Here is a 23,467-nt window from a genome sequence, read left to right on the forward strand (position 1 = left end):
AGCAACCTTCAAGTGGCACATATCCCACACACCAAGATAGATAAGGAGCAACCCTCAAGTGGTGCCTATCCAACCATGTGAGGACCAAGATTGAGAAGTGTCACGATGCGATTGAGGAGGAAAAAGTAAGTTGTGACCCTACACATCAAGACTAATAAGGGGCAACCCTTAAGTGGCGCCTATCTAGCCCACGTGAGGACTAAGATTGAGAAGTGTCATGATGCGACCGAAGAAAAGAAAGTAGGTTGTGACCCCACACATCAAGACCCAATATTGAGCCTATCCAGCCACGTGAGACCCAATATTGAGAAGTGTTATGATGCGACCGATGAGGAGAAGGAGAAAGTAGGTGGTGACCCTACACATCAAGACAAACAAGGGGCAACCCTCAAGTGGTGTCTATTCAGTCACGTGAGAACCAAGATTGAGAAGTACATGATGTGACTAAAGAGGATAGTATATTATCTAATACATTATCTAATACACAAAAAATGTACATGGAATGGAAGTTAAGTTGAGGTATATGCAAAATTCAAGAGGAGATATGATAAAAATTTCGCTAGTTTTGGCAACCCTAGGCATTTGGCTGTCCAATTTTATGAACCGGTGCCAGTGGTTTGGTCATTGAGTCGGTCATTTTCATGAGCCAATGTTCACCTCAACTTGAACCGAGCAGGCCCATAACTCTTCTCCTCCCCCTCCTCCTCCTCCGTCTTCTATTCTTACTCGACATTCGAACGCCGTCGATTTCACTGTTTCACAGCCGGCGAATGGAGCCGAGATGGAAAGGGAAGGCGTCAGAAGCCAGAGCTCTAGCAGACCCCATGTCGAAGATTGTACTTCAGCTTCAATCTTCTCTGACACAGTCGGACGCGCAAGGATTATTATCTGGTTGTAGTATACTTTATCAAGCCGATGAAGAACAAACCGATCTTCTTAATCGCGCTTGTTTCGGCCGAACAATTATTACCGCCGATATGGATAAGCAATGGTTTCAATTCGGAATGGAGGAGGCTTTTTACTTGTCCTATCATTTGAATTGCCTCAAAATTGTCGATGGACAAGATCGTGAAAAGAATGTTCAAGAGCTGTGGCAGGATATGAAGTCCCAAAAGGCTACATTCCCTGAGTTTTACATGGCTTATCAACATCTTCGAATGAAGAATTGGATTGTGAGACCTGGATCTCAATATGGCGTTGATTTTGTGGCTTATCGTCACCATCCGGCTCTCGTCCACTCTGAATTTGCTGTTCTTGTGTTGTCCGAAGGAGGAGGCAGTAATGAAAATGGGCGATTAAGAGTTTGGTCTGATTTTTTATGCACAATTCGGCTTTGTGGAAGCGTTGCAAAAACGCTGCTAGTTCTTAGCGTCAATGATAATGGAAACGGTTCTGTTTCTCCTTCTTGTTTGGACAGTTTCTCCATTGAAGAGCGCACAGTTACAAGATGGAGTCCTGAACAGTGCCGCGAAAATCCTGAAAAAGTGTGAAACATACCAAGTAAGATATAATTTTCGCTCTTCTTTTGTTTTTTTGGATAATCTCTAACTGTTCTTCATGTACAATGAAAATCAACTATCTAGAGCTTCATAACAAGTCTAGTTTCAGATGGATTTTGAAGATGATATAATGTCATAATCATGTTCTTCCAATTACTTCTTACTTGAATGCTTTGGGGCTAAGGAATTGCTAGAAATTACACATATTGTTCAGGAATTAACATGAGCTCCTAGAAGTGACTACCAACAGTAGTAGTTTGAATGTTAAATTATTGCTATACTCAAAATTTTACTCTAGGTAGGATCTATTTGATCTTTTATTTATATTCTTAACGTTTGAGTAAGTATCTAGCTGGATTGTGAGTACTCCTCCTGTACTATCCTTTCTTGGAGAGTTCATCTTTTGTTGATAGCTAGGTTTTCCTTAATTTTCCCCCATTGGAATGTGATGAACAAACTAAAGACTGATTAAGGCAGTATTATTTGTCTGAGACATGTTCCTCCAGCTTTCTTGGATCACCTCTGCCAGACTTGTCTCGTACCCATAACAAAGTTACTCTATTTGGAGAGGCAAACGAAGGATTGCTTATAAGTGTGTAGAAACCTCTTACTAGTAGACACATTTTAAAACCGTAAGGCTGACGGTGATACGTAACATGTCAAAGCAAACAATAATTGCTAGCGGTGGGCTTGAGTTGTTACAAACGATATCAAAGCCAGACGCCGGGCATTGGGCCTCCAAGGAGGTGGATTGTGAGATCCTACATTGGTTAGAGAGAGAAACGAACCACTGCTTATAAGGGTGTGGAAACCTCTACCTAACATACGTGTTTTAAAACCGAGAGGTTGATGGCGATGCGTAACGGGTCAAAATAGACAACATTTCATTGTATAGACAAAGCATTTATTACTCTTTTCGTGGAGAATCGGTTAGTCTTTTAGACTAGTCTCATGTTTGAAAGTGATTTTGAACCAAAAAAGAGAAACCTCCTCGGCCTCTTACTATTTTGTTAATCCTTTATATGCAGCCAGCAGTCAAGGTAACCTCTTATGAAGATGAAGAACTGTGTCCATAAATGGAAACCCAGAATTTTGAAATGAATGTAAGATGGTGCAAGATAAGGAGGCAGAGGGAGGATCAGCTCCATTGCTGTACACCGGTAAGTGCTGAGAAATGATGTCTGTTTTAATGGAGGCTATCCTCCTCCCCCGTAAATTTAGAGATTCAAATCTGTCACTCTAAAGGTTACGTTGAACTCAAAAAGAAAAAAAAAATTGAACTAGATTTTAATGATAGTGACTTTGTGACGTCCCATCTCGACTTCAACTTAGTTTAATTAGTTGCTGGTTTTCTACCAAATTCAGAGATTTTTCCCTTTATCATGATTCACACTCGGGGAAAAGGAATTCGAAAAGGACAACGAAAAAGGTTATCTCATCTCTCAGCCATAAGCTTATTGTGCCGATGTTTGCCCTTTAGAAAAACACGAAGGGGCAACAAGTTGACCTAAAAGAATCCTAGCTAGTTCGTGCTGACACTTTTCATTCAAAAATTTATTCTACCGAGTAGGTTTTTGAGCTTTTGGTAGCAAGTCAAAAGTTTTAGTCAGAAGCTTTCTCCTACTATTTTCACTCTCTCTGAGTTGCCAAGAAAAAACAGTGTTAAAGTAGCACTCGAGATCTAAGAGTGTGAGCAGTTCAAGCTGAAAGGCTCCCATACTGTTTATATGCTCGAGATTTAAGAGTGTGAGCAGTAAAGTTGAAAGGCGCTCTCTCCTACTATTTTCCCTCGCTCTGAGTTGCTAAGAAAAAACAGTATTGAAGTAGCGCTCGAGATCTAAAAGTGTGAGCAGTTCAAGCTGAAAGGCTCCCATACTGTTTATATGCTTGAGATCTGAGTGTGAGCAGTTCAAGCTGAAAGGCTCCCATACTGTTTATATGCTTGAGATCTGAGTGTGAGCAGTACAAGCTGAAAGGCTCCCATACTGTTTATATGCTTGAGATCTGAGTGTGAGCAGTACAAGTTGAAAGGCTCCGGGCTGTTTATATGGTTTATTTGGGTGATTTCTATATCTTCTAATCAAATTTAGGGGAAAATTAATTTCTTCCGTTATTAAAAAAATAATAATAAAGATTAAATAGACAATAACATATAACATGGGAAACTAATTTTATTTATTAATTTGCAATTTACAAAAAGAAATCCTCAAAAAGAAAAAAAAAAAAAAAAAGAAAATTAACAAGGCGATGCCAACGTGGCAAATTAGTTGTATTTCAGCGAGGATTGGCTTAGCGAAGAACCTCAATATAAAAGCTATGCAACAAGCCTAGGGTTTCTCATCACAGACGGTGCGGCGGCCTCATCACACTAGCATCGTCTCTACCGGCGTCGGAACTTCGCTACCGTACTTGAAGATCCTCTTCTCGCACTCACCATGGGGTATGTCCTCTCTCTATCCTATTTTGGTGTTCCCGAATTGTTTATCGAGATGAGTGTTCTAGGGAAAGAAATAGACAATTTAGTTGAGATTTGCTTGGCTTTACTGGACCATATCCATTTAGAAGATCGAAAAATAGAAGTTCATCTGTTGGCGGGAGTCGCCGATTTATTTCCTTATTGTTTCGTTACTATCGTTCTACATGTGGGAAGAACAGTAGTTGCATCTGGCTTAAGATTGTAGGATACGACTGTGCGCCTAATTTTAATGTGAACAAGTTTGTGGCTATGATTCTAGCTTAATTTAACGAATTTTTACTCCATTTTGATGTTTTTTTGGCTAAAAAAGAATAAATGTCGTTTCTTAACCACTGGAAAAGTTGGCGTTGCTTAGTACAAGCATTCTTGATGGTATGAATATCGTTATGACTTCGATTGAACTGTTAAATGTTTTATTAGTTAATAGCCTTAAATCTAGAGGAAAAATTGACGAGGCTTTCAGGGAATTTGGAAAAAGGACTATGTTTTGTTCAAAGCGGCAGCTGTATTCTCTTTGTTAAAGTAGCAGTAATATCTTACAGGAAAACACGTGGAATGGGAGCGGGACGCAAGCTGAAGTCCCACCGTAGAAGACAAAGGTGGGCTGACAAAGCGTACAAGAAATCCCATCTTGGAAACGAATGGAAGAAACCATTTGCCGGATCTTCCCATGCAAAAGGCATTGTTCTCGAAAAGATGTAAGATGATTTTATTGCTGCTGTTCTTTTCTGAGGCGTAATTAACAAAATCCAATTTAATAAATAGTTTTCTGGTGCAATGTGCAGTGGTATAGAGGCTAAGCAGCCTAACTCTGCTATCAGAAAGTGTGCTAGAGTTCAGCTTATTAAGAACGGGAAGAAGATTGCGGCGTTTGTTCCGAATGATGGTTGCTTAAATTACATTGAAGAGAATGTAAGTATTTGAGGGAAGCTTGGGATTTTCGTTACTATTATCCTCTATTTTTCTTAATATTTATTGGCATGAACAGGACGAAGTTCTCATTGCTGGATTTGGTCGAAAAGGACACGCCGTTGGTGATATTCCCGGAGTCAGATTTAAGGTGGTGAAGGTTTCAGGTGTATCTCTTCTTGCTCTGTTCAAGGAAAAGAAGGAGAAGCCAAGGTCTTAAGCTAAGGTAGATTATGTCTCCATTTTCTTCTTTTCTGGCCAGAGACAACTAATGAGACAACAAATCACGAGTTAAGTTAGATTATCGGATCGGGTGATAGAAACTTTTGCACTGCAATTCTATTGTTGAGACTTGATTATCAAGCATGATTTTCTTTGCAATGAGAACAGCTTCTGTTATTGTGTTAATTTCAGTGAGTTTTGTCTTGGAATGATTCTGTTGATTCTAGAGTGAATGTCTAGTCTAGCCTTTTCACTTCCATGAATCATGGGGCTTAATAACAACACTATCATATGCTGTCGATCCTTCTTATTTTCAGAGATTATTAAATGGGTCAGAGGATGATAATCCTACAAGAACATAATCAATCATGAAATGGCGCTTTCATACATCCTTGATTGGATTGCTGGGGCAGTACTAACTTGGTCGGTCTTGTATTGCCTTTGTCTTTCCTGAACCACAGCTATAATATGGTTGGGAGTGAAGGGTTGGTTCTAGGGTTCGTCTTAAATGCAACTTCTCGCTGGTGCAGAATCCAAGTTTGTTCAACTACACACGCCGCTTGCACATGCATGTTCAATCATCTGCGACACATCCGACTTGCCTCTACACTAGGCTAGGTCATTTGGCTCGACCTTTTCTCTGTACGAGGCCAAGGTCTCTCAATACAACGTCGCATTTCATCTTGTCATCTCGATCCCCATCGATAGGGTCCATGTCTTGATGCCATCTCGAGTCTCGGGATGTCGTCGATCATCATAACTCGTTCGGTCATGCCATCGATAATGTACCCGCTTGTCTTTCATCTCATTGAGACTTCCTGTACACATTCATCCATCCGGGTTCTATCGAGGCATTGGCTCTCTCGTGCCTATGTCATGTCATTTACGAATACCGTGCTGGATAGTGAGTGTATGTAGCAACTTCCAACACGCGGGTTGGGGTGCAATACCGACACACCCATGCCGCTCGGTACTGTCCTTAGAAAATTCATTTCAAAGGAAGCCGTCCGAGATATTCGTCTCGGCACGCCTATACTAACACACATATGTGCAACACGAAGTAGCTATTGTAAATGTTGGTAGTGTGGTCTTCAAATTTTTAAAATTTTATGACTGGTAGACTTTTGTAAATGGTTGGTGGTGATGTGGTCTTATTGTAGCGATGCATGGGGATTGTGTGGAGGTATTTTGGTCCTTTTCATTTAGTCAAAAAAAATATATATATATATATTTCCAATGAGACCCAAAACTAATATTAAAAATAATAATTGTTTTTTTTCCAAAATCAAATGCCTATAGAGGAGGAAAACCAGTAAGGCATAAACACAAAGATTATTTTATTAATTAATTTAAAATAATTAGATTGATTGCTTTTTCCTATTATTAGAATCAATTACAATTTATGTCATAATTATTTTTCATTTATTAATTAAAAAATAACCTCAAAGATAAGTGCTATTCAGGGTAAACGTACAAGAAATCTAGAAACTAAATAAAAAATAAACTCAAAAAAGTGTAAAATTTTAAAATTTAAGGACTAAATGAAAATTAAAAAATAATTTTCCTATAATTTTTTAAAAGTTATCCTGTCAAATTTTATTAGTTTAAAAGTTTTTTTTTTTTTTCCTTGGTGCAAATTGATATGATGAAGTATTTTATGATGTCTTGCAAAAGAGTTCTTTAAAAAGTAGTTTTAGAAATAAAAGTATAAAGATATTTTTTTAAATAATTTTCAAATAATGTTCTAAACTTTATTCAAGTATTTCTTTAAAAATATTTTTTTCCATAAATACATATTTATTTCTATGATTTAAAGTTAATTTCAAGTTGGTCTTTAAGATTGTGTTCCCTTATTATATTAAAATTTTGGCGGAGTAAAAAAGTAAAAATAAAAACCGAAGTTTTTAGGTTAATAAAAAATTGTTTAAGGACAATTTATAAAGCTAAATCAAATGATTATCTTAAATTAGCGAGTAATTAGGGACATGAAATAATTAAAAGATTTTATAAATAATTGACAGTAATTATAAATAAGATCGTAAAATCTCAATTAAGAGATAAAAGGAAGGTTGAGTCCAAATCATATATAAAAGTAAGATTTGAACATTAAAAAATAATATAAAATAATATTCTTTTTTCTTATTTATATTTTTTCAATTTTTTTAACAATTATTTTTCTTTTATCTCTCATCAAATTACTTGGATTAAATAAAATTATAAACCAAATCACGGGAGTAATAATTTTCTAATCCGTAATTAAGAATTATTATAAAAAAAACACAGCTAATCAGTAATTATTATAAACCTTAAATCCGATTTAAATAAATAAATAAAGGCGCGGAGCCCGATACTCATAGACGGGCCTTTCAATTAGTTTTATCGTATTCAAATCTCGAAAACCTTGTCATCTTATTAGCGGTAATATGGGCGGATAGACTCTGCAGGTCCTTTCTCAGTTCAATCTGAATAGGCAAAGAGCCTCACTCGGAACTTGGAAGATTCCGTAATTTGTCGTTGAACAGGAGCAGCAGTAGCAGCCGCCTTTCTCCAATGGCTTTGCCGCTTTCCGCCGAAGATTTCTGTAAGTCATTGTTATTGCACACTACATGTTTGACGAAATGCCCCATCGAAAATACATAACAGTTTCAGGCACGCGTAATTTAATTTTCAAATCAAATCAAACTGTTGACTATTCTCTCACGCCCAAATCTTCTCTATTTGATTTGTCTGCGAACTTGGGGAAAAATCTACCCTGAAATCGGTGCTTATTCTTACTGAAATTCTAACCCATTTGGATTGGAAAGAGACCTTGATTGTTCCTACCGACCCTTGTGAATTATTATAAAATAATTCTGCCACTAGGTGGGTTTTAATATTGGGGCTGGATTTTAGAGATTTTAGAGATAAACTAGCAGTAATCATGGCAGAATATCTTGAAAACAACACTTATTAAAATGCAAAGTTCTATAGCAGCCACCCTTATTGTACTTACCCGGCGTTCAGACTACTGCCTAGATTATGAAACGTCATCTTCAGTTTGGATATGGTTTCAAGGAATTTTAATGATTAGTCTTTCTCTTCTTTTCTTTTGTGTTTAACTTCAATTTCCGCTGGGTTCTGTTGATTCTGTGCAAATTTATACTGTTGGAAGCTTGCAGTTTCTAGTTAAGTATGTTGATAGTACAGACGAATGGTATTAGAGTCAATTGGATAATTTGAGAAGCTTAGAACAGCTTGAAATGACTCTGTTTTGTTGTTCTTTTAAACCATGTAAGTAATCCACGGGCCGCTTGAAACTGTATTAGTTGGAAAAGCATTAGAAAATTTATCAAGATCTCGAAAAAATCACATTAGGATGAACAGATAAACAAGTGAAAGAAAAAAGCTTATCCAAGTTTAACTTTGCTTTCTCTAACCAGAACACTGAAATGACTAGATTAAAGGTTTGATAAGATCAAAATATTACAGGGAATTGAAGTACTTTGTTTAGTTATATGTCAAAACAAATCCACTCCAAGGCCTTACATTAGAGGGCTGTTGAGAAGCCCATGCCAAGATGAAGCTATTCCATTTCCATTGAAATTCCAGCCATCTCTTCCAGAATCAAGATCACCCATGTAATTCCCATCTCCATTATTGTTGAACTGCCATGGAAATCCCCACAAAACCATATTTTGATCACCATTGCCAGCCATCTCTTGCTTCATTGCTGTGGATGCAACAGCGCTGCTGTTATAAGTTTCAAAATTAGGGAACCCACCATTTTCAACCTCCCCAGAGTACAAATTTTGAAAGTTGTGGCTATCAAAAAGACCCATCTGCTGCCTGTTAGATTGATGTTGGAGATTAGCAAATGCCAGACTTAGATCAGTGGACTCAAAGGCTAAGGATGCCGGAAGATGGGTATTATTGAGCATCAAACGGCTAGAATTAGCAGCTTGATCGTGGGGTCTCTTAGAAGAAGGAGATGAAGAACATGAAGTAGAAGGTGAAGGTCTTTTGTTCTTCCTGCAGCCACCACCCACAGGAACATTTCTTAGAGTGCCCCCTTTGGTCCAATACCTTCTGCAGGACTTGCAAAAGTACCTAGGCTGGGAGAGGCTGTAGTTATTGTAGTAGCAGAACTTGGTGTTGGTCGAATCACACCTTGGGCAACGCAGAGCTTGCTCTGGCTGTGGCCTCATTGGCTTTCTGTTCTCTTGCTGTACTTTGGGACATGATATGGCTAGCATGTTCTCCAGTGGTTGGGGTTGAGTTTGAGTTTCCTGAAAGTGAAAGTAAACACATTTAGAGTTAAGAAAGGGACATGTAGAGAATGGTAATGAAAAGATGAGGAGAAGCTATGTCTCATATGCTTACTTGGTGTTGTCCACTTGAATGATCCATTCAAGTAACCAGCAGAATGAATGAAGTTTGAAGACAGAGACCTTTGTCTTTGCTAGAGAGAGAGAATGAGAGAGAGAGAGAGAGAGAGAGAGGTTTGTTGAGGACGGAGCAAGGCAGGGAGATATATAGAGGTATGGAAGCAACAGGGGACACCCCAATACAGGAGGGAGAGAGAGAGAGGGAGGGAGAGAGAGGGAGAGAGAGAGGGAGAGAGGGGCAAGGGGCAGGCAACCTGATCTCATCATTACTGTCTTGATATCAGTATCTGGTCTGGAAACGGTTTGAAATGGGGCGAAAGGCACAGGAACCCAGAATTCTTTAGATGGGGGAGGGGTGGGTCCCAGAGTGGCGTGGAATGCAACTATTTAGTGGACCCTATACGGCTCCATTAATCACCGGCAATCCATCGCCAAAACCTCTGCGACCCTCAACTGGTCCATTAGCCACCAAACCCCAGTGCCTGCGCCTCCCTTGTCCTTTTCCCACCCCCATTAAAATATTTTACAAAATCAACCCACAAAGATTACATATAATATCATATAAGAATGTCTCCATTATTATATTATATATCCATTCCTAGGAAGAATTCTCTCTCTCTCTCTCTCTCTCTCACACTCATAATATAAAACTTTTATACTCCCCTAGCAATAAGAATATCAGTAACATTGTTGTTTTAAGATCTTAGTGGTCTTTTTTATATAGTTTTATATCAAAATTATTGTGCATTAATTAGTTTACATTATATTTATATATATATATATATATATCAAGAATGGTAATAGCCCAACGCCTATTCTAGTAGATATTGTCAATTTTTGTTTGTTATGTATCAGCGTTGACTTCATGATTTAGTTTTCATACACTTTTAAAGAATGTTTTGTTCTGGCCTCCAACCAACGTAGGATCTCACAATTCACTTCCCTTTGGAGCCAACATTCTCGTTTCTACACCTTATAATAAGCAATGTTTATCTTCGTTTCTACACCTTATAAGTAATGTTTCGTTCCTTTCTTAAATCAAGGTGGGATCTAACAATCCACTTTCTTACAGACCACCGTCCTTGTTTTTACACCTTTATAATGAATTTTTTGTTTCCCACTTCAACCAATATGGAATCTCACAATCAACCTCTTTAGGGGCCAATGTTCGCGTTAGTACACCACCCTGTGTTTGGTTCTGATACCATGTATAACTATTGTCCACTTTTGATCCGTTACGCATCACCGTCAGCCTCACATTTAAAATGTGTCTATTAGAGAGAGATTTTTACACCCTTTATAAATAATGTTTCATTACCCTCTTCCACCCAACGCAAAATTTACCATAACATTCCTATATTCCGTTAAGTTACTTAGTTCAATAACTTCCTTGTTGGAATTGGCCAATTTATTTGAGTTAGTTAATACATTAAAGTGCATAATTATAGACCATTTATGTTTGATTTTCTTAATGCAAGCAAGTTTGATTAATATTGTGGATAATACCTAATTATATCGATTCCAACCACTTCTGTCCTCAAGTAAGGAAAGATAAGACAGACGTACATGTACACATCTTCGTTGAATGTACTGATTCAACTAGCAAATAAAATTTATTTAAAAAATATATATTTAAATTATTTAACACTACGCTAACGAATATGCTAAACAATACTTATAAATGTGTGAACAGTATAAAAACTTCAATAGACGTGTTTCAAAACTATAAATATGAAGACTGATACATAATGGATAGAAGCATGATGAGTGATAGGGTGATGAATTAAATTGAGGAATGAAAGGAAATTTATGATTGATGGTTTGGTTTGAATGATGAATGATGAATGATGAGTGATGAGTGATGAGTAGAGTTGAGGTAATAATGATGGGTTTTGGGCCATTGATTGACAACGACAGACGATCTTATCATCCTAATCCCTATGCTCCTTTTTTTTTTTTTTAATCCATTTTTATACCTCAAATAATTATTTTTCCTTTTCTCTTACCTATTTAATTTTTTAAAATAAATAATTAGCTTTATATAGTGTTTTGGGGTAGCCAAATTTACAGCTGGATAATAGTGGCATGGATGAGTAAATTAAGTTTTTTACAATTAATAATTATTTTATAAACTAAATTAAATTAAATTAAATACTCAACATGTAATTATTACTTTTGTAATTATTGAATGTACTTTTTAATCATACATCTAACGATTAGCGAACAAAAGTGAGAAGAGCTTTCAATTATTTATAAAAGGAGGATGAAAATGGTCCACCATTTACGGAACTGTCTTCTGTTTTCATTATTCAATAAATAAATATTCAAAAATTAATTTTTTATTTTATTTTTTTATTCGTTACATATATATATTTAAAAAAAAAAAAAAAAAAAAAAAAAAAAAAAAAAAAAAAAAAAAAAAAAAAAAAAAAAAAAAAAAAAAAAAAAAAAAAAAGTCTTTGGTTTGCTTTCTGTCGTGTCTTTTGTGAGATTGCTGTTGAATATCGTACAGTGATTGCTACTTGACGTTTCATCAATTAAAAAATTAATATTAAAAATTAAAAATTAAAATGGAATTCATTTTTGTTTCTTCCAAATAAGAAAATATTCTTAGTTTTATTTTTTATTTTTTTTATTTCTGAAATTATTAAATCACATTTAATTACTATTTTTTATATAAAAAAATAATATAATATAATATTTATAATGCTATATACTAAAATTCTTATTTTTTATAAAAATATATGAGGTACAACCCAACATTTTTTCCTATGTCTGGCCAAACATTATTTGGTCAGTGGTCAAGCTAGCCTCTTTAGTTTTTTAATCAAATAAATAAATAAAAACAAAAAATTAAGCTACCATAATTAAGGTTCCTTTACTTTAGGTAGCCTCATTCCCCATTTTGTAAGTATATGGAAAACTCCTAATAATATATATATATATATTTCGTAATAGCAAAAATTCAGCTCATTATGTACCATCGTCACCCCTACAGCTTTAAAATACACTTTTTTGGTAGAGATATTCACACCATTATAATAAATGTTTCGTTTCTCTCTCCACCTAATGTGGATTGTTTGAGTGTCTTTTTTTTTAAGAGTGTTTTCAAGAATTACTTACTGATTTAAATAGTCAAGTTCAAAAAATATCTGATTTCCAATTCCTGATATCTTAATTTTGTACGGCTGTAATTTTATTTCTCGAAAAAGAAAAATTCTCTTGATTAAGACGCAATAAACACATGTGACAAATTTTTTGATAATGCTAGGAACATTTCTTTTCATGCGATAATTGACGGTTCAAAATTACAAATATAGAATCTTTGCCTTTCATGGCCTTAATCATGAGATAATTAAGTGGGAGACACCTTAAATATTAATTAATTAATCAACTTAATCAATATTTAAGCTTTCATTTGCGCTATGATTATTGATTAACTACAAAAATAATATATTCTTAACTTTATTAAAGACTAATTAATTTGCCATAATCCCTCCATTAATGACCTATGCTTGTTGCTATTTTACTTCCCTTATTTAAAATATTTTAGAAAATTAACTAAAATATTAAATTCCTAATTTCTTTTAGCTCCTATGATTATAGCTCAATTCTTTTTTTAAAAATACAAAAAGAAAAAAAAGTACGATAAACAAATCATACTATAACGCTAATATATATATTTTTTATGGGAAGATTTAAATTTTCATTTGCTATTTTAATTCATATACTTTTAATAAATTTTTAATCTAATCAATATTAAAATATATTTTTAAAAAATAATATTTAAATTAGTCTATATAGAAAACATTTAAATCTAGATATATTTTAAATAAAAATTATGTGGAGATGGGTAAAAAAACAATTACAAAAACTAATATATATATATATATATATATATTAATTAAATATATGAATTTAATTTAGACCTAAATCGGAGAGTAGTAAGTAAAGTAAACGATAGAAGCTGCAAATATAGTGACTGAATTTTCACTCAGTACGACAGTCTCTTATTCTTCGGATCCCAAGCAAACTTCTGTTGTTATAATTATTATTTTTTGTTTTTGTTTTTATTTTTTCAAAGAAAAAGGAAAATAATATAATGAGAGAGCGGACATAAATGACGTGGTGGGCCAAATAGTCGGAGTGGGCCCATGGGCCTGGATGATTAATCATTGTGGTAGTTGGTTGGTCAAATTCCATCGGTCAAAGAATATATATACACACAAAATATTTGTTTTTTCTATATTTATTTAAAATAATCCAAAGAAAATTAATATATATATATTAATTAATTAAAGCAAAAGTGATAAAATATGGGAATGTGTGCATTGAAAAACATGGGGTTGGGTTGGGTTCTTCTTCTTAGGCTGAGAAAAGAATCTTCCCATTCTCATCCACTGTTTCAGTCTTCCTTCCTCCAAACATCCGGTCGGATCTCAATTCCATTTCCCTTTTTTCTTTTTTCTTTTTTAATTTTTTAATAAGTGTGTGAAAATGCGTTTTACAAACTTTAAGAGGAAACTCGAACGGAAAAGCTTAAATAAGACAATGTTTGCTAATGGTGGGGTTTGAGTGCTCAAGTATTAGAGCCAAGTACCGAACGGTATGCTGGCAAAGACACTAGGCCCGGTGGATTGTGAACTACTATACTAGGAGTTGGACGCTCTAGTATCTTAGCTAGATACTAGACAGTGTGCCAACAAGAACGCTACATTTCCAAAAGGGTAGATTGTGAACTACTATACTAGGAGTTGGACGCTCTAGTATCTTAGCTAGATACTAGACAGTGTGCCAACAAGAACGCTACACTTCCAAAAGGGTAGATTGTAAACTAGTATGCTAGCAAAAACGCTAGTCCTCCAAGAAATGGATTGTAAGCCCTCAATGAGATAGATTGTGAGTTAATGTGCTAACGAAGACGCTGAGAATACTATGTTAAAATATTTTGAAAATACACATAATTTGAAGATTTTTATTTTTTATTTTATTTTTACGATTGATATATTAAATGTTTGGTCCCACGTGTTTTTTTTTTTTTTTTTAATTTATTTTAAAATCTCCTTCGAGTTTGTGATTTATTAGGTGAGTGGGAAATGGAATAAATCCAAACTGGCAATTGGCGTGGTGGTGGTGGAGGCCGTATGATGCAAGTGCTTCGTCAAAATTATTCCAAATGGGCCCATTGGGCCTTTTATTGTGGTCCCCACTTTTCTCCTCCCTCTTCAAGCAAAGAATATTACTTTCCCAATCCCCAAAACAAATTCAAATTACATCTCTACCCTCCTATTTTTATTTAATTATAACCTTATCTAATCCATATTTTTATTTACTTATTTTATCCTATTATGTAATAAGCCCCTCGTTTTAAAATAAAATTATATATAAAAAAATAATTAAATTTTTTTACATAGAAATAAATCTAATTATAAAACTTATGGAAGAACATTGATATTCAATTTAAATTTATTTATTTTAAATATTAATTGAAAAAAATCGTATCTCTATTTAAGTGGACCTCCATTTTGTTATCTAATGAAAATGGTCCTATTTATCATTTTAGTCACGAGTTATAAAATGATTGTAGCGTTGATCAATTTAGTTGAATTCAACGTAATTCATATACACAATTTTTGGTTCTATATGAATGTTTTTATGTCGGTAAAAGAATAAAATCAATTTGGAAAAGGAAAATAAAATATTTATAAGTCTTCTAAGGTCATAATTGAAAATTGTCTCATTCACTACGTCAATTTCTTCTTCCTATATATATATATAGTGAAGTTGTATGTCAATTGCAACTAATAGCATAATTTTGAAAAAAATATATATTTTTTTATTACGAAGCTATTTTGGGTCGGGTTATCAATACGAGACTCGTAAATATAAATAAGAACGTCGGCTTAAAACATACCATTAAAGTGTAATTTCGTTCTTTTTTATTATTATTTAACTTTATAAGTAATCACTTATAATCTTTTTTTATCTTATTTTATTTTGTTATCTTAAAAAAAATTTAAACATTATTTCAAAAACTATTACAAATCAGAGTATCAAAACAACATGTTTATTGTTACATTTTCGATTGTAGTATATCCGCTACATGGAATAGAGTTGACTGAATAAGAGATCCCACTTAAAAATTCAGTTGAACTACTATACCTTGCGCGGTTCGAGGAGTTCCATCATATATACAAACAGCTGCAAGCTGCAGTGAGGAGCGAGTCTTGAAGGGTACAAATTCAACTGTCTGAACTGACGGTACTCAGTATGTAAATATGAAATTCATCAACAAATTTAACAAATTTATTAAAATGTAATGAATTAAAAGGTATTACAAAATTTGAAATTAAAATAAATAAAAATTAGGTTAAATGTCAATTTTAATGTTCCTACTTAATTTAATTTTCTAAAAAAACTTTGAAAATATATATGGATGAAATTATTAACTTTGTTGGATAAGGTTGAATAAAAAACTTTATAAAAAAATTAAATCTAAATTTATTAAAAGTAGGTGAATTAAAATTAAATATTTAAAAGTAAATAGATGAAAAGAATATTTGAACCTAAAAATATAAAAATAGAAAATAAATAGACAGGTAGATTTAAACTAAACATGGGCGGTGCCGATTTTAAAAGTAATCGGCGCCTGAGTATTTTCAAAGCCGTATCTTAGCGAGGAAAGGGAAACAACTTAGCTATAATACAAAAAAACAAATAATTAATAATAGCCACTTTTTACTTATTTAAAAATTATTATATGATAATATTAATCACAAATTTAGAAAAATAATAGATTAAATTATAAGTGGAGACTCTAAATTAATTTATTTTTTAAAATTTAAATTCGCCCAGCTGTAAAATTTTCAATATAAAATTAAATTAGGTTGAATTGATTCGAATTATTATTCCATCTTTTTTTATTTTTAATAAAAGTCAAATGTTAATGTGTGAAATTTATTTATTTTAAATGTATGCTTTTTAAATACTAAATTTTATTTTTAAGAATAATTAGAAAATAATTATAGAATAAAATAAAATTATAATAATATACTCGGATTATTCAATTATACCCAAACTAATTTTGAAGGAATTAAAACGGAAAGATGAAGTGTTATAGTTGTAACTCTGACAGACTCCTAAAAAAAAAATGAATAACTTCACTAATTCAAATTAGTAATAAATTGCACTAAATTCTTACCAATCTATTAAACTCATCAAATTTTGATTTATTTAAACTCGAAATTGACACCTATTGGCCAAACATATTAATTAAATAGGCTTGTATTATTAGAGGAAAATCATTTTAGCTAATAATCAACCTTTTACGTTAATCAAGTCTACTTGTATTTTTGGGCCTAATGTTATGGGCCTCTGCCTTCCTTCTATGTTATGGGCCTCTGGCCTTTTCTTGGTTATGGGCCTTTAGGGTTTCGGCCCCATGTTCACGGGCGGACGGGAATCCTTATACATTCCCATTCTCACATATTTTATTTTTGCAAAATTTTTTTAAAAATTTTCATTTTCTTTTAATGTTGTAACAAAAATCAATAAATCAATAAATTTTTAAAAGAAGTTGTCCAATTAAAAACTTAATCGAAGAATTTCAAGATTTTAATGATTTAAAATGGATTTGAGCTGTTTAAAATAATTTTAATTATGAGAGTGAGTGTTTGAGAGTGGTTTTTAAATTCGAAAAAATAACATAACATGTTAGCTTATGTCAAATTTTAATAAGAAGTAGAGTTACAAATGTTCGAATTATATTTAAATGGTATTTGACATTATTTTTTGAAATAAAAAAATCAAGGAAGATTGATGCCTTCAAACGAGAGCTTCCTCTCGGTATGTATTTAGTTGTTGAGAGGCGGTGAATCCTTATTTTGCTAAATGGTTCATAAAATGGTGAAATTTCCATTATCGAACGAGAGTACGAACAAACGTAAAGAGAGTAAGCGAGAATGATAAAAGAGAGATCGAAATCAAGAGCAAAAGAGAAAATAAGACGCGAGAGTGAGGATAAAAATATTTTTAAAACTAAAAGTTTTTTATGATTAAAAAACTAAAACAAACAATATCTGGTAGCTGTGGACTTAAAAAAGTGTGCGAATGATTACACGGCCAAAAATACAAAAATGGAGTATATGGCCTCTTACAACAACAAAGAAGCCATTCTTACCAAAATAATAATAATAATAATAATAATAATAAAATAAATAAATAAATAACTTCTTACCAAAAAAAGAAAAGAAAAGAAAAAAACTCGTTTTATTTTTTATTTTTATTTTTTTAATTTAATATTGTCATAGGGGCATAAAAATTTTGCACGGTAAAAGCTGCTAACAGATTTTCCTCTATCACGCGTTTCTCTCTCTCTCTGTGAAGGGCTTCTCATCGGCAATGGCGGCTTCTATATCACGATCTTCCATAGCTACATATTCACAGTATATTTGCAGTAGATCATCGCCGTCTGACCGCAGGGCTAACTTAACCATTGATTCTCACTGTTGCTGGAAGCGTCTTTGCTGTTCTTCTCGATGTCAATCTGTTTTCCATGGAGGAAGTGACAAGAATTCCCGGTGCGTTGAAACGCAGAGCGCCATGGGGGATTCTCATTTCGAAGTTGTAATCAAAGATCCAAGCACGCTACCGAGTACGTTTCTATGGTTGCTAGCTCTCGTTTTTTAATTTCTAATGTTACTGTGGCGCGGAGTTTAATCGATTTGAGGATTCATTTTCGACTTGTTCGTATTGCAGGGCCTCTATCATCGACCAAGTCCTCTGTCTCCACTGGATCTCGCCTTCGTGTTGCTTACCAGGTGACTATGTCCGTATGATCCCCGTTGTTATAAGTTCGGGTCTAGATATGAATGCATGTCTTTAAATTTGAATGATAGAATGTTGGTGCGGTTTTAGGGGGTTTCTGGTGCATACAGCGAGTCGGCCGCGGAAAAGGCATATCCGAATTGCGAGGCTGTTCCCTGCGAACAATTTGATGCTGCTTTTGAAGTAAGTAATCAAACTCTGAAAATTTTACTGGACGAATGCATCTTGAGTTGCTTCAATTACGGTTATTCGGAGGGAACTTGGGAGTCTGAAACATGACCATGGCTGTTTGGTTTGCCTTGACATTGAATTGGTCGCATGAGTCGCATCGTGTTATGCACTTGACTTTGAATTGTGTGTTTTTGTACTTGTTGAACAGCTTAGTAAATCATCAAAGCTTTCTCCCCCCTCTACAACCTTCCGAGCATTTGAGGTTAAATTAGAATATTAATTTTTTGTTAGTCAGTTGATCCGTTAATTTTCAGAATAATAGAAATTAGAGATAATATTGAACTCGTGATTTCACAAGAGCGAAATAGACTATGATCTTTCAATTTTCTTCATGATCTGTACTTTAGATTTTAGAAAGTAGGAGTAACATGTAACTCATGTTCACACAAGGTTAATCAGGTAGAATTCTGTTTCATAAGTACATTACCATTCGATATGATTTAAGATATAAAATAATTAAAAGATTCGTTTATCCTTCTTATCACTCTAGGCTGTTGAACGATGGATTGTAGACAGAGCCGTCTTACCAATAGAGAATTCTTTAGGTGGAAGCATCCACAGAAACTATGATCTTCTGCTTCGACATAGGTTGCATATAGTTGGTGAGGTAAAATTTGCAGTTCGTCATTGTTTACTGGCCAATCATGGTGTTAAAATCGAGGAATTGAAAAGGGTGCTCAGTCATCCACAGGTAACCAGAGCAGTCTTATTATATTTTCATATATAAATCCCCTTCCCCCCTCCTCCTTCAAGCCTAACATGGTTCTTGTTTCAGGCTCTTGCTCAGTGTGAAAACACTTTGACAGGGCTGGGATTGGTGAGAGAAGCAGTGGACGATACTGCTGGTGCTGCAAAGGTACCTGGTCACTGGTTGTTCAGTTGCCGTTGGGTTACTAGTATAATATTTTATCATGGTCTACGCTGCTGAAAACTCACGATTTGTTTGTCTTCAAGTTATTTTAATGGCTCAAAAGGGATTCTGAGCAGTCTAGTTAGATTTTTGTGGATGCTTATTTATCAGCCCTATAAGAAGTTTTGATAATCCGATGATCATATGTTAATATCGTTTGAATTGTCATCATTTTGATAGCTTGTTCAGAATGATTGTTGATGAGACTTTGGATATTCTGCAGCATGTTGCTTTTCACAATCTGAAAGATGCAGGAGCTGTTGCTAGCTCATTGGCCGCGTCAATATATGGTTTGAATATACTTGCTGAAGATATTCAGGTGCTTACCTAAGCATTTATTTATCGTTCTCTTGCCCATATATTTTAATGCTGCACCGGTTACCAAGTTTCTTTTCTTTTATTAGGATGACTCTGACAATGTAACTCGATTTCTGATGCTAGCAAGGGAGCCTATAATTCCAGGCACTGATAGGCCATTCAAGGTTAGCCCTTTTTTTAGCAGGAAAAGAGTCTTTCCCCCTCTACTTCTTTGTATTCATGGACATGGTGCTTAGAATAAGCAAATTGAAGATGTTTAACTTCCCGTTCAGACAAGTATAGTTTTCTCATTAGAGGAAGGTCCGGGAATTCTGTTCAAGGCACTTGCAGTTTTTGCTCTTCGCCAAATCAACCTTACAAAGGTTTTTTTTTTTTTTTTTTTTTTTTTGCCTAATGACTATGGTGATTCTTTTCTAGGCACCTGCCATGCAGGCCAATAGCTAAGCATCGTTTGTTTTCTCAAACAGATTGAAAGTCGGCCTTTGCGAAACCAGCCACTACGAGCATCTGATGATAATGGATCTTCAAAGTACATCCATTGAAGCCTCTATTATATATTACTTTTACTCTTGCCAATACATTTGTTCCTCCACAAGTGTGAATTGCCCAGTTATTTCAATGATCTGAAGTTTCTTCCTTTTTCCTCTCCTGTTCTTTCCTTTTTCCTTTAACAGATATTTCGACTATCTTTTCTATGTGGATTTTGAAGCATCAATGGCCGATCAAAACGCACAAAACGCCCTCAGGCACTTAAAGGTGCGTTTCCTCAGATCTTCCAAACAATATTCAGGAAATAAATTTCAACAATGGGATGTGAATAGGACATGAAACATTGGTTTGACAGGAGTTCGCTACGTTTTTGAGAGTGCTAGGAAGCTATCCAATGGACAATAGTATGCCATGAAAAGCTGCAGCATCCAAAAGACTCGGTATCTCCCATTTCTTGGTCTACCTTTCTAAACCCAAGTTTCTTAGTATCTCTAGTACTTTATGGATTGGGCTTCTCTCGTAAAACTAGTCCTGAGCTATAGATTTTTAAGCATTTATTTAAGAAACTCCTCTACCATTGAAATTAATTCATTCCCGAAATCTATTCAGCCACATTCGACTATTATTTATATTTGCGAAGTCGTAGAAGTAGAGTAAAATGTTCTTAAAAATGTTATGACGGCACTTCTATCTTGTGTAGCTATTTTTCTCTTGACATGTCTGGGCTGATTCTTTTATACAGCATTAACAGAGTGTAGGTCGACTTCCTCAGTTCTCAACTTCCGAGAGGGATCGTCGGTTGGCTTTAAGGTTAAGCTTGTGTCTCTGTGGATGTGTCGCTCTTCATACGAAAATTCTGCTCGGTATACCATAAAAATCAGTAGATATTGAGTTTAGTTCCTTATCAGATATAGTATATTTTTGCAAATTAATTATTCATTTACACTACTATTGTCTCGAGTTGCTTAGTTCCAACTTTGTTAATGTGTTCAACACAAATATGTTGCAGCAATTTTTGTTTGTTTGATTTCTATTGAACCATGTAATTCCTGTGTTTTAGTAGAAAGAGATCGGATTAGATCTCGCGTTTGAGGGGTGGGGTGTCGTTCTTTGTTTGCCCTGCTAACTGTGATTCAAAAGCTACTAATACTTGATGGATCAGAGCATAGGTTTATGTTAGGAATAATATTTGGAAGGAAGTAAGCTCTTGGAGAGTAATTTTAGAGAGCACTGGAAGCTTATATTTTGCTTGCTAATTTTAATACAAATCAGCTAAAACAACATAGGTAGGAGGATTCAAGCCTTGTTTGTTGGCTTGTACCATTCGACCACCAATTTGGACGTGTTTACTTGACAGCTTTGTTTATTACTTTTTACCGACTCTAAGAGAGGAAATTATTTTACTTCAACGGCTTAAGTTTATTGCTAGTAGATATTGTCTGTTCCTAATATTGTATCAGAGGCAGTCATTAAGCGGTGTTGTGCTATTGAGGATTTTGGGCTTCAAAAGGGATGAATTGTGAGATCTCACATTGGTTCGAGAGAGGAACAAAACATATCTTATAATGGTGTAGAAATCTATCTCTAATGGATGTGTTTTAAAATCATGAGAGGTTGATGGCGATATGTAATGAGTCAAAGTTGGTAACTAAGTTAATGGGATCAAATACAAATAAATTTTTTAAAATGGTATTGGTCATGCTAAAACCTTTTTAAATTTATAGAAGTCGATTGGTATTCTGGTCATGCTAAAACCTTTTTAAATTTATAGAAGTCGATTGGTATTTCTTCACAAGCCATTAAGCTTCGTGTTAGCCTCCACCACTGCTGGAAAACACAAGCCATCTATCTCTGTCAAGGTCATTCCTCTTCCAATACAAGCTGCATATGGCTCTTGCTATGGCTTTTAACATATACACCACGATGGTATCCATTTACTTGCTAAGCAAACTCGGCCACATTCGATCCACTTTGTAAATTTAGCCACAACATTGTCGAGTCGCTTGTTGTGATATGTAATCATCCCTTTGTTACTACTATATAGAAGGCAAGATGTCGGGACAGAGTTCGTTGTTGTCGTTGATAGGAAAGATTACCAGCTTCTTGTTGAGGGGGTGTAGGAAATCATCGAGCCTTCTGATTTCGAGACAGTTCATTTTCCAAAAATCAATTGTAGGTGTGTGGGTCTTTTGTCAAAATGAAATGCCTTTATTTTTTTATTTTGTATTTTTTGTTAATGGGTTAAGGGCAGAAGTTTTGTTATAAATTAAATATAGTATACCCAACCCGAATTACTATATTTTTTGTTATAAATAAAATATAGTATACCCAACCCGAATCACCATATATTTTTGTTTTATGCCCCATAAATCTTCTTTAGTCAGGGAGATAGAAGAAAGTTCTCATAAAAATGGTGTATGCATAGACAGTAGAAATATACGATTTTCCATCATTGAGAAAAAATCATTGATATGTTAGAATTATTACTTCTTCTTATCCAACAACACTCGAGTAAAAAAACAATAAATAGCCACTTAATTAGTCAAAACATCTAAAAAAAAACAAATTAATAATAATGAGAAGAATAAGAATATAGCTGCTACCTTTTGAACTAGATGGAAAGTGTATCAAGTAATGAATCAACGGTCAGGAATTTTTAAGTCACAATTTTCTGGCTACAATTAGTTCTTCAATTTTATTTAAATATTTTTAATACTCGAATGCTAAATATATAATAATGGATTTATTTGATCTAATCGGTCGGCTTCAGCCTTCATGCCTTGTCGGTGGGCCTATATGACAAACCCAGGCCGCCTTCGGTTTTGGTGGGTTGGATCAATTTGGTCAAACTTTGAGTGCACTCTAATTTATAGATATGAATTTTAAATTGTATTAATTTAAATTTTAAGCTTAGATCCTCAATTATTATTTTATTTTAAAATCGTCAATTCATCATTTTCAAAAATATGTAAATTTTCTTTAAATAACCCATAAAAAAAGAAAAAAAAAACCCTCAAATTTTAATTCCTCAAGATCTCCAACCATGTTTGGACTCCATGACATAAATGAGCTACGCATGATATGTGTGTTATGACGTGGACGATGTTTTACTTTGGGAATGAGTTTTAGAAGGCCACTTTTGGATGATACAAACGCGTCAACATTGTGCTCCACCCCTTAAGTCGAAAGTTGACATATAAAGTCGTTTTACGGCACATATACA

General features: G+C 34.2%; 4 protein-coding genes across 6 annotated transcripts; 3 read left to right on the forward strand and 1 right to left on the reverse strand.

The window, feature by feature from the left end:
* Window positions 1-570: 570 nt before the first annotated feature.
* On the forward strand, window positions 571-3,853 carry LOC111483578 (tRNA-splicing endonuclease subunit Sen2-1-like). 3 transcript variants are annotated; one of them, XM_023129772.1, is made up of 2 exons: window positions 571-1,500; window positions 3,778-3,796. In XM_023129772.1, exon 1 carries the CDS (start codon window positions 642-644, stop codon window positions 1,488-1,490), a length of 849 nt encoding a protein of 282 aa, XP_022985540.1. In that variant the 5' UTR covers window positions 571-641; the 3' UTR covers window positions 1,491-1,500; window positions 3,778-3,796. The 3 variants fall into 3 exon arrangements, with proteins under 3 accessions (XP_022985540.1, XP_022985539.1, XP_022985538.1); XM_023129771.1 differs by having other exon boundaries at window positions 572-1,500; window positions 3,767-3,853; XM_023129770.1 differs by lacking the exon at window positions 3,778-3,796 and adding an exon at window positions 2,528-2,793 and having other exon boundaries at window positions 572-1,500.
* LOC111483580 (40S ribosomal protein S23-like) lies at window positions 3,822-5,318 on the forward strand. Its single transcript, XM_023129774.1, has 4 exons — window positions 3,822-3,939; window positions 4,518-4,673; window positions 4,761-4,887; window positions 4,964-5,318. The coding sequence occupies exons 1-4, from the start codon at window positions 3,935-3,937 to the stop codon at window positions 5,102-5,104; spliced, it is 429 nt and encodes a 142-aa protein (XP_022985542.1). The 5' UTR covers window positions 3,822-3,934; the 3' UTR covers window positions 5,105-5,318.
* A 3,089-nt stretch (window positions 5,319-8,407) lies between these two features.
* On the reverse strand, window positions 8,408-9,695 carry LOC111484350 (dof zinc finger protein DOF5.3-like). Its single transcript, XM_023130894.1, has 2 exons — window positions 9,466-9,695; window positions 8,408-9,371 (listed from the first exon to the last, which is right to left on the reverse strand). The coding sequence occupies exons 1-2, from the start codon at window positions 9,490-9,492 to the stop codon at window positions 8,628-8,630; spliced, it is 771 nt and encodes a 256-aa protein (XP_022986662.1). The 5' UTR covers window positions 9,493-9,695; the 3' UTR covers window positions 8,408-8,627.
* Window positions 9,696-17,791: 8,096 nt separating this feature from the next.
* LOC111484050 (arogenate dehydratase/prephenate dehydratase 2, chloroplastic) lies at window positions 17,792-21,341 on the forward strand. Its single transcript, XM_023130463.1, has 12 exons — window positions 17,792-18,123; window positions 18,228-18,289; window positions 18,387-18,479; window positions 19,018-19,218; window positions 19,303-19,383; window positions 19,661-19,756; window positions 19,842-19,919; window positions 20,028-20,117; window positions 20,223-20,284; window positions 20,430-20,511; window positions 20,600-20,684; window positions 20,987-21,341. Exons 1-11 carry the CDS (start codon window positions 17,871-17,873, stop codon window positions 20,657-20,659), a joined length of 1,158 nt encoding a protein of 385 aa, XP_022986231.1. The 5' UTR covers window positions 17,792-17,870; the 3' UTR covers window positions 20,660-20,684; window positions 20,987-21,341.
* Window positions 21,342-23,467: the final 2,126 nt, after the last annotated feature.

Source organism: Cucurbita maxima, unplaced genomic scaffold (genome assembly GCF_002738345.1).
Source record: "Cucurbita maxima cultivar Rimu unplaced genomic scaffold, Cmax_1.0 Cma_Scf00009, whole genome shotgun sequence".
NCBI classification, from domain to species: domain Eukaryota; kingdom Viridiplantae; phylum Streptophyta; class Magnoliopsida; order Cucurbitales; family Cucurbitaceae; genus Cucurbita; species Cucurbita maxima.

Bases quoted from the DNA above. Each gene is read 5' to 3' on its own strand.
- LOC111483578 (XM_023129772.1), top strand. From the start codon at position 642: ATGAGCCAATGTTCACCTCAACTTGAACCGAGCAGGCCCATAACTCTT.
- LOC111483580 (XM_023129774.1), top strand. The intron at 4,674-4,760 runs GTAAGATGATTT...TGCAATGTGCAG, and splicing joins GGCATTGTTCTCGAAAAGAT to TGGTATAGAGGCTAAGCAGC. The intron at 4,888-4,963 runs GTAAGTATTTGA...TGGCATGAACAG, and splicing joins TAAATTACATTGAAGAGAAT to GACGAAGTTCTCATTGCTGG.
- LOC111484350 (XM_023130894.1), bottom strand. From the start codon at position 9,492: ATGGATCATTCAAGTGGACAACACCAA. The intron at 9,372-9,465 runs GTAAGCATATGA...TTTCACTTTCAG, and splicing joins ATTCAAGTGGACAACACCAA to GAAACTCAAACTCAACCCCA.
- LOC111484050 (XM_023130463.1), top strand. From the start codon at position 17,871: ATGGCGGCTTCTATATCACGATCTTCCATAGCTACATATTCACAGTAT. The intron at 19,757-19,841 runs GTGCTTACCTAA...TTCTTTTATTAG, and splicing joins TACTTGCTGAAGATATTCAG to GATGACTCTGACAATGTAAC. The intron at 20,118-20,222 runs GTTTTTTTTTTT...TTTCTCAAACAG, and splicing joins GCCAAATCAACCTTACAAAG to ATTGAAAGTCGGCCTTTGCG.